Source organism: Selaginella moellendorffii, unplaced genomic scaffold, assembly GCF_000143415.4.
Source record: "Selaginella moellendorffii unplaced genomic scaffold, v1.0 SELMOscaffold_26, whole genome shotgun sequence".
Classification (NCBI taxonomy): domain Eukaryota; kingdom Viridiplantae; phylum Streptophyta; class Lycopodiopsida; order Selaginellales; family Selaginellaceae; genus Selaginella; species Selaginella moellendorffii.
The window spans coordinates 1,776,400-1,786,200 of record NW_003314287.1 but is presented as its reverse complement, the minus strand read 5'-3'; the positions used below and the strand labels follow the sequence as shown (position 1 = coordinate 1,786,200).

Sequence of the window (9,801 nt, the reverse complement as noted above, 5' to 3'; positions counted from 1 at the left end):
ACCTCATTCTCAAGCAAGCATCTCAAAACGTTTTAGATTGTGAAATTATCACAGGACAATTCAAGGGATCGCGAGTTTTTATTCCACGTATTACCCTTACACCTTCTGATGTTGAAATCCTTTTCAAGATGTCTCGAAGACAATTCCCAGTTTGTCTGGGTTATTGCTTAACTATTTCTAAAGCCCAAGACCAAATTTTCGACCGTGTTGGCATTTACCTCCCCCAACCTGTTTTCACACATGGTCAACTTTATGTTGCTCTGTCAAGGTGTAGATCACCTGAACAACTTCATGTTCAAGTGCTTGCAACCCCCTTTCAAGGCAATCTTATACCACATGATCAACACTTTTACACTGTGAATACAGTTTATGCTGAAATTCTTAAGTAGACTGACAAAAACATGGCACAATTCTAAATCTAACCATGATTCCAGAAAGCTATCTACTCAGCCACCCTTGACTTGCGGTTGTGAGTTTCAAGTGCACACCACAATAAAGCTGGCATTGACTGGTGTGCCTTGGGTGCTGTCCCATTTTGGTTATGGCATGTACTATTTAGTTGCTAATGGCAGAGGTACAATTTTCATCCTATTGCTTTTTGAGTGTAGCTCTCATTGCAATATAATAGTTTCTGGCTCATCCCAGGAACCTCTCTAGCAGGCTGAGGAGCAAGTACCAACACTTGCACCAAAGATGGACTTGGAAGTATTCTTTGGGCTTTTTGTGTTCAAAATGGAGGAATGCAAGTCAACAGTTATCTAATCTAGCTTATATAATGCTCATAACACATTTGGTTATGAGAATGTCTTTCAATTGTGAAGTCGATCAAACAGCAAACATAGCTAAGCTCAGAAAACCTTTTCAAATGGCATCAAATTTGCCAACCACCCAGCATTTGCTGGGCAATTGCTAGTTGTCTTATAGTGATCTTAGATGTGATGATTCACTTATTGATAATATATTATTATAGTTAAGTTCTTGAAATGAATTTGCCTCATCCATGAACCTTATAGGTTAATACAAGCAAGTATATATCTGTATAATTCTATGAATTTTGGCACTTATAGAATTGTGGATAGAAGTGCTCAATCTCCACCTCAAGACAAGACATCACTAATGTTTGCTCCTGTATAAAGGGTGTTTACATAATATATCCATTCTACTAACTAGTTATGTCAACTTGGTATGAGCACTAACTTTATTTGCCAACGGTAAACTTCCACAACAAGAACTATGAAGTTTCAGCATAAAGTAGAAGAAGATGCCATATTTACAATACATGAACGTTCTTATATACACTTCAAGAGAATCACTCATAGCACTTACACTTCTTGACGAAGAAATGAAGACTGGTATTTTTACACAACATCAACAAATTATATGCATATATTTTTCTAGTTCTTATGAGAACTAATATTTTTTTAAATCATTAATTATTTTTAAATATCTCTATAAGCATTATAACCTCACAAACTCATTAATTTTATTTTGTACATTACTACTTCTCTATAGTTTTATACACCTCATGTCCACTTAGACATTATAATTTAGACTTCTAACCATTCAGTTGTTATGTCTTGCCTCCTTCTAAAGATAATTTAGAAATAGAAGGATTTAGAAATTACATACTCTAAACAAAACAATTGAAGAGTTTGTGTGTGGTTTTTCCTCTAGTAACTCATCGTTATGGTGTTCCACTCTTAAACTCATTGAATCATCATCAAATCTGATTATACTTCCTGCTTCTGAATATGCAAGACATATATTCCATGTGTCATCTACAGCCTCTACAAAGTCACTGGATGTTAATGGGTGGTAGTGCCCAACCCTGAAAAAACAACCTAATGTTCCAACTCGTGTAGTATATAATCCTGGTAGAAATAAATTGGAAACAAAATTGTTCCAGACTATGGCTGTACATATACAGTAATCATTGGGATCTGTTCGTATATGAAACGTTCTAATGCAAGTCTGATAAGTTCCAACAGAATAAGAATGAGTTTTTCTATAACAAGCAAGAAATATTACTATAATAGAAACAAGGGATTTCCTTTCCATAGCTATACAAATTAGTAATCAGAATGTTTTTTTTAAGGGATTATAACAATTTGAATGGGACAAGGTAATGTTGACTCGTGAAACATAAATTTAAATAACTATTGTCGCGATGAGGGAATACTAGTCGGCAGTATCAGACAAAATAAGTTGATTATACTTGTTTTGTTCTATTAAATAAGAAAGGTAAGGACCCCTACATCGCTTGCTCATGGTGCTCTATAAGATTCTTAGTTTACTCTAGCTCCAATTTACTCTTAACTTCCGACTTCTACCAGCTTTTTGTTCGTTGTCCATGATTAGGATGAGCAAACCAGCTGCGACAAGCTTCATCGACTCATCGATCATTGCAGTGAAAGCAAAACATATGGCGCTGCGCCTTGAGGTCCCAGCTCCATAACCTGATCCTTTACTTGCATTGCTCGCCCATGATCTCTCTGGATCTTGCAAGCACCCAACAATGTCACCCATGCCACAATATCTGCTTCAAATGGCATGCTCTCTAGCAGCTCCCCGGCCTCTTGCAATCTACCAGATCGCCCCAGCAGATCAATGATAGAGCTGTAGTGGTCAATTGTAGGATCCAACCCGAAATCTGTGACGGAATAGAAGTAGAGTAGGCCCGCGTCAGGATTTCCTGAGTGGTTGCATGCTGAGAGAATGGCTAGCAAGGTTATATTGTCAGGCTTAATACCATCCAGTTGCATTTGCCAAAACAGTTCCATGGCGCTAATACTATATCCAACAGAGTTGGCATATGCTGTGATCATTGTGTTCCAAGAAGAGCAATCTCTGATCTCTAGTTTATCAAAGATTATTTTAGCTTCTTTGAGGCTACCGCAGTTTATATACATGTTGATTAGCGAATTTGCCACTTTTGTATTGCAACCCATGCATTTGTGGTTTGAAAAGTGAGAATGGGCAATTTGACTTTGCTTTAAAACGCCAATTTGGGAACATGCATCAAAGACGACTACCAGTGTAGACTCGTCCACCTCAATTCCTTCGATGTCCATTTCTTTGTAGAAATCCAGTGCCTCTTTTCCTAAACGGTTGTGAGTATAAGCCGAGATCATGGCATTCCAGGAAACTGAGTTCCTGCAAGGCGTTTGATGGAAGCACGACTTTGCTCCATCCAAATCCCCAACATTGGCATTTGCCGTAATCATTGTCGTCCACGATATTACGTCTGGTTTGTAAGTAAAACCTGCAAAAAGATCTCTTGCTTGATGCAACCCTTGGTTTTGAGCGTACACTCCAAGCATTGTGTTCCACGACTCGAGAGTCTTTCTTGGTATAACATCGAACATTTGCTTTGCTTTAGAGACCTGTCTCAGCCGACCATAACCAAACACCATAGCATTCCAAGATACAATGGTTGGAATGGGCATTTTGTCAAAAAGTTTTTTAGCGTCGTCCATCTCTCCCGCATTCACAAATGCCGATAGCATCGCATTCCATGCAACGGTGTCCTTGACAGGCATGCTCAGAAACAAAGAGTGAGCTTTAAGAATATCCCCAGAGCGAGCATATGCCGTAAGAATCACCGTCCAAGAGGTGGCATCTTTGTTTGGCATGGAATCAAACAGTGCCTTGGCCTCGTCGAGATTGCCAAGGTTGACACACGCAGTGACCATGGAAGTCCATGCCACGATATCTCGTTGTGGCATCTCGTCAAAACATATTCTAGCTTCGTAAAGATTTTTGCTGCAAATATAAGCATTTAGCATTGTATTCCATGTGATCTCGTCCTTTTCAGCCATCTCTTTAAAGAGATTAATGGCCATGTACAAATGCCCGTTATTGGCATATGCTAAGAGCATTGCGTTTGAACATACTAAATCTTGTTTGAGATGATTTTTATAAATATTTTCCGCTTCAACTATGTTTCCTTCATGACCATATGCTTTGATAAGAACAGCGCTTGCAATGGCTGTTGGATGTGGCACTCGATCATAGAAACTTCTTGCTTGTACAATATCTCTGTTCTGGGCATATGCGGTTACTATGCTATTCCAAGAGATTTTGTCCGGTTGGGGAATACTCTCGAAAACTCTTCTAGCTAGAGACAACTGCCCCGCGTGAGCATACGCTGCCAGCAAGGAATTCCACGTCACCACGTCCCGACACGTCATCTGGTCAAAGATCTCCCTGGCGTGACGTGGATCCGCGGCACGGGCGTACGAACCAATCATCGCGTTCCACGTCAAAAGCCCCTTGTGTGGCGCTGGCATCTCATCGAAGATCTTCCTGGCCTGGGACACATACCCCGTCCGGGCATACGCGACGAGCATCGCGTTCCACGAGTGGGAATTGGGCGCTTCCATCGCGTCGAAGATCTGGCGCGCGAGATCGATGCTGCCGCATCTGGCGTACATTGCGATGAGGAGATTGGCGAGGTAATTGTCGCGGCGGTGGGAATCGCTGGAGAGAATGACGTTGTGGAGAAGCTTGCCCTGGGCGAGATCCCTGTTCTTGGCGCACGCCTTGAGGCGCGCCGCCAAATCGGCGGCGCTGGGAGGCGATTGTCCAAGGGGAATCGCCATAGAGTCTTTCTTATTTTAAAATGCGGGGAATAGAGGATTAGGGTTAGAGCGGGCTGCGAGCACAACGCGAGAGAGGCGCTACCACCGCGGCCACGGCGATTCATCGGCGACTGGCTCGAGCAATCAATCGCTCTTTCAGGAATCTCTATCCTAGTGCGCAGGGGTTTCGCGGAATTAGGGTTTAGGACTTCTGGATTGCTCTCCTCTCTCCGAGAATGTGAGAAGGAAGAACTTCGATGGGCAATGAGTGGGATCCTCAGCAAAGCGTAGTGAGCGATGGCGCTGCGGTAGCGGCAGGGGCAGCGTCTTGGGGCTGGAATCACCAGGATGCGTCGAGAGTCTCCTCCTCCACGCCATCGACGGATGCAAACTATCAGCAGCAGTGGTACGCCTACTACGCAGCTCAAGCGGCCCAACAGGTAAGCCATCTTTTTCTTTTGTCGTTGTGGGACTTCGGCAGTGAAAGTAGTTTTCCATTGTGTCTCAGGCTAGCGTGGCTGATAACTCCGCTACCACTGCGACGACCACAGTGATCACTTCTCCAAATCCGCCACCTCCTCCATCCGCTCCGCCGCCTCCAGCCCCGCCTCCGCCGCTCCCGAGCTCCGCAGCATGGAATGCTGTGCCTCCTCCGCCGCCGCCACCTCCGACAACTTATGGAACTTATCAACAAACACAAGCTCAACCAGCAGAGACTCAAGAGCCTGGATCATCCTACATCCAAGACGCCAAGACTCCAGCAGCAGCCACAGCTCCAAGCACTTACACGTATCCAAGTAGTGAGCAGTATGGCTATGCGAGCTCCAATTATCAGAGTTATGGCTATGGCTACGCGCAGCAAGGTAACGAATCTTACTCTCAAAACGTGGGACCTTACGCAAGCTCAGGTGCTACATATCAGCCCACGTCCTACCCGAGCACAAGCACTTATTATGGTAATGGTGTGTATCAGCAAACGGGAAGCTATCAGGCTGCTGCTTACAATGGCTGGAGCGACGCCAGCAACAACGTGGCCGCCACCAGTGCCGGCAGCAGCTACTATCCAAGCTATCCAGGATACTCGGCTCCAAGCGCAGCTGGGACATACCAGACACAGTATCAAAAGCCAGGGGACTACTATGCGAGCATGCAACAGGCTACTGAGACTAGTGGCCCTCCAGGGACTGAGGCAGCTGCTCCAGCTAGCGCGACTCATCAAGCCCCTCCTCCTTCGTCGTACGCCAGTGTGGTTGCCCAGGGATACTCTCAAACGACGCAGCCGCCGCCTCCTGGTACTCAGCCTCCACCGGCATGGCCATCTCAGGTGCGTGTATAGTTTTTGTTCGCAGTTTTGTAATTGTGTTTCTTTGTTTTGCTGCAGGGAAACTCGGCGACAAACGGACATCCTCAGTATGTTCCTCCGACTGCTAGCCAGCCCAACACATACCAACAGTCAGTGCGGCCGTTGCAGCAGCCATACTCTCAGCAAACAAATCTGTTCAAGTCCCCGGTGAAGGTCTGTATACTGATTTGGTCACGGGTTGATGATGGTTATTTACCATTGGCTGGCTGCCTCAGATACAAATGAATCCAAGAATGCCGCAAACACTACCGCAAACACCAGCATATGTCAGTGTTGCCGGTAAAGTCTCTTCTGGAAAATCCTTCACAGCTGATGTGTCGAATGCGGCACTTAAGGTGGTTATTTATGGCTTTTTATTTTGCTCTGAGCCGCTTCCTTTGTTCTTGCTCTAGCCTGGGATGTTTCCTCCTTCCTTGCGTGCATACGTTGAAAGAGCTTTGGCGCGATGCAAGAACGAGGCTCAGAAAGGGGTATGCCAGCAGATGATGAAGGAGGTAAGTGTATCACTTTTAAGTCTTTCTGCATGCATGATATGAAATCTCTGTTACTTGCAGATAATTACGAAAGCATCATCTGATGGTACGCTATTTACAAAGAACTGGGACACGGAACCACTGTTTCCTCTACCGGGTGTAACAGGGGACGGAAAGGGGTATATTGATTGAAGTACGTTGTTTTTCTTTTCTAACTTATCTGGGTACAGGGACCAACCCTTCACGGTCAAAAAGACCAGGAGCAGATGGGAACCCGCGACGCCGAATAATGATGCCAACCTCAGCAATATTCAGAAGGATATGGGAAAGGCCCTTCTTCTAAACCAACAAACTAGTTCCGTAAGTGTTAAAAGCAGCTACTCGAAGTTTCTTACGGAGTCTTACAGGTTGGATCCATGAGCTGGGTAAAACGGGATAGTCCGTGGGCCAACAAGCCAAAGGGTTTCCAGCCACTGCAACATCCTCAAATTCCGCAACAGCCACAGCCACAGCCACAGCAAATACAGGGACAGATACCGCAAGTCCAGGTGCAAGGCCAACAGGTGGAGCAGAAAAACTTGCTGGATAAAACGAAGCCTAATGGAAAGAGGCCGCGGAAGTCGATATTGAACGAAGATTCAGATGCGTCAGGCGAGGACAAAGAGGTCCCTGAGCTGGTCGGAGTTACTTTAGGAACCATACCAACTCAAAATCCTGAGGAGAATAAGAGGCGTCAGACAAGGTCTAAACGGTTTGAAAACTGCAAGGGTGGCGCCACGGTTGTGAAAAGTTTTGTGAAAGGTCGGGGTGGCAGTGCGAGTAACAGAAGAGCCTCTGCATTGAAGATTGCTCTAAGCTGTGGAGATGGGAATGGACAGGCTGTGGAGGACATCGACTGGGACTCATTGACGATTAAAGGGACGTGTCAGGAAATTGAGAAACGCTACTTACGATTGACCTCTGCTCCTGACCCAGCAACTGTAAGCTCAGGTCTTTTGTAAGTTCTCGTGCTGACGAGCTTGTTTGTTTAGGTGAGACCGGAAGAGGTACTTACGAAGGCTTTGAAAATGGTGGAGTCGACATCCAAAAACTATTTCTACAAGTGCGAGCAGCTAAAGTCAATTAGACAAGATCTTACGGTACAGAGAATACGGAATGAACTCACTGTCCAGGTTGATTTAATTTTTTATTTCTTTCTTTTTGCAACTGCTAATATATAATACAGGTGTACGAAGTTCATGCTCGAGCAGCATTAGAAGCAGGTGACCTGGCAGAATACAATCAGGTATACATTCTGCTTTGTAGTTTGTCTGGCCATTGATCCTTTCTTGCTGGTTTCAGTGCCAAACACAGCTAAAGACTCTTTACTCCGAGGGGATTTCCGGTTGCTGTAACGAATTCACCGCGTACAGCTTGTTGTATATTATTTTCCAGAATGGAAGTAACCGAGATCTTTTGTCATCAATAGCAAGGTATGTCCTATAAGTAGTTTAGAAACTCCAGTGACCTTTTTCCCACGTAACAGGCTGACACCAGAGGCCCGAGAAGACGAGGCAGTTAAGCACTCTTTAGCCGTGCGTGGTGCCGTGGCCCTGGGAAACTACATCATGTTCTTCCGGCTATACAAAACGGCTCCAAATCTCAACTTCTATTTGATGGGTAAAGACCTCTTCTCTTCGAAGTTTAGAAAAGCGGTGCTCACGCGAAAGTAATATGGCAGATCTTTACGTGGAGAGGATGCGTTTTGAAGCCCTGAGGTGTATGTCTCGGTCGTACAGGCCGACGTTACCTCTGGAAGTGATAGCTCGGACGCTGGGATTCACAAATGGAGCACAGGCTGACAAGGATGTGCTCGACGAGTGCGAAGAATGGGTGAAAGCTCATGGCGGGCAAGTTGTCGTGGACAGCGCTAGTTCTGAGCGGCAATTCGATGCAAAGGTACTGTCGATGAGAGATTTTGTAGAGATTCACTTTCTGATTTATTGCAATGTTTGTTTTTCCCTCTATTTCACAGGCAAGCGCTGCCACCTTATTCATGCCGGAACCAGAAGACGCGGTTGCTCATGGCGATGCTAACCTCGCCGTCAACGACTTTTTGACTCGTTCGGCCCAAGCTTGAACGCTTTGGGAGGTAAAAGTTAGCAAAAAGGAGGAGAGCGATTCTTTGCCATTTCCACGAGGAAGTGTAATAAGATGGAGGGGGGCTGCTGCAAACTTAGAGAGGAAATTTTGTTGTATTGAAATACAATTGTACATTACCCAAGCTAGATTGGACCACCAGAACATCGACGCCGTGCTCATCGCCAGGATTCTCGAGGGCTCGGTTGGTGTGGATTGTGATCGACGGTCGTGTTTTTGTTGAGTCAGTAGGAGAGACAAAGTTTGCATCTACCTTTTAATATCTCTTGTGAGGTTGTTTGTGTTGAGGAAGTTCATCTGGTTTATAAATTTTAGCTAGTATAATTTTTCCAAAAACTACAAACAAGAATATACGCTTATTATTGTCTATCATTAGAAATTATTAATGTGTTTTTGTTTTATTCTGTTTGGATCTTATAAACCCAAAGCATTCCATAAAAATTATTAGTGAGAATATGAAATTCTGGAAATCTCTTGTATTTATATATCTTTTATTTATTTGTTGTAGAGTAGCCCACTCTTACTCCTGCAATGAATCCTTTCAAACATGCATTAGAACTTTTAGAAGAGCAACAAATCCTGAGGAATATTGTAGATGCGTAACTATGGTATGGAATAATTTTGTACAGAGTTCATATGCATCTGGATTTTATACTGCAAGAGTTGGAACTTTGGGTTGCTTCCTTCAAATTGGATGGAACCACCAATCAACATTTAATGACTTTACAGAAGCTGTTACAGATATATGGAATACATGTCTTAGTTATTATGACCCAGGAAGCATACTCACTTTACTTGATGGGTCCATGTCTTTACGAGTGGAGCATGCAAGGGATGAACTTCTAGATACAAAATCAAATATAAACTCATCCAAATCATTATTTTCAACTTGTAATTTATAAAATATATTTATCAAATTTATATTTCTCAAATTATATATATATATATATATATGAAAAAGTAAGAACTAGAAATATTGATAAAAAATAATTCACTTTTATTTACTTATTATTATTATATTAGTTTTTTATAATTTCATTATTTTAACTTAAAAACTGTTTACAAATCTTGTACTATATATTACAATATATAATTGATATATTTTGAAGAGTGTTATTAATATCTTCAATAATAATTTATTATGCTTTCTTCAAATTCATGGAATGAGATTTAAAAGAAGTCTCATTATCAACTATAAAATCATTAAAAAAATTAATTTTTTTTCTTATTTTAAAAATTAAGTAAT

General features: G+C 43.1%; 2 protein-coding genes across 3 annotated transcripts; one reads left to right on the top strand and one right to left on the bottom strand.

Annotated features, from left to right (window-relative positions):
• Positions 1-2,399: 2,399 nt before the first annotated feature.
• On the bottom strand, positions 2,400-4,601 carry LOC112348110 (pentatricopeptide repeat-containing protein At4g02750-like). The gene has a single exon (XM_024680175.1). It carries the CDS (start codon positions 4,599-4,601, stop codon positions 2,400-2,402), a length of 2,202 nt encoding a protein of 733 aa, XP_024535943.1.
• A 39-nt stretch (positions 4,602-4,640) lies between these two features.
• Positions 4,641-8,815, top strand: LOC9629093 (SAC3 family protein A). Of its 2 annotated transcripts, XM_024679958.1 has the most exons (15): positions 4,641-5,020; positions 5,089-5,443; positions 5,489-5,904; positions 5,962-6,096; positions 6,159-6,278; positions 6,336-6,437; positions 6,498-6,595; positions 6,647-6,776; positions 6,824-7,396; positions 7,448-7,588; positions 7,642-7,701; positions 7,758-7,888; positions 7,942-8,075; positions 8,137-8,354; positions 8,431-8,815. In XM_024679958.1, the coding sequence occupies exons 1-15, from the start codon at positions 4,838-4,840 to the stop codon at positions 8,533-8,535; spliced, it is 2,901 nt and encodes a 966-aa protein (XP_024535726.1). In that variant the 5' UTR covers positions 4,641-4,837; the 3' UTR covers positions 8,536-8,815. The 2 variants fall into 2 exon arrangements, with proteins under 2 accessions (XP_024535726.1, XP_002975233.2); XM_002975187.2 differs by having other exon boundaries at positions 5,089-5,904.
• The last annotated feature ends 986 nt before the right edge of the window (positions 8,816-9,801 follow it).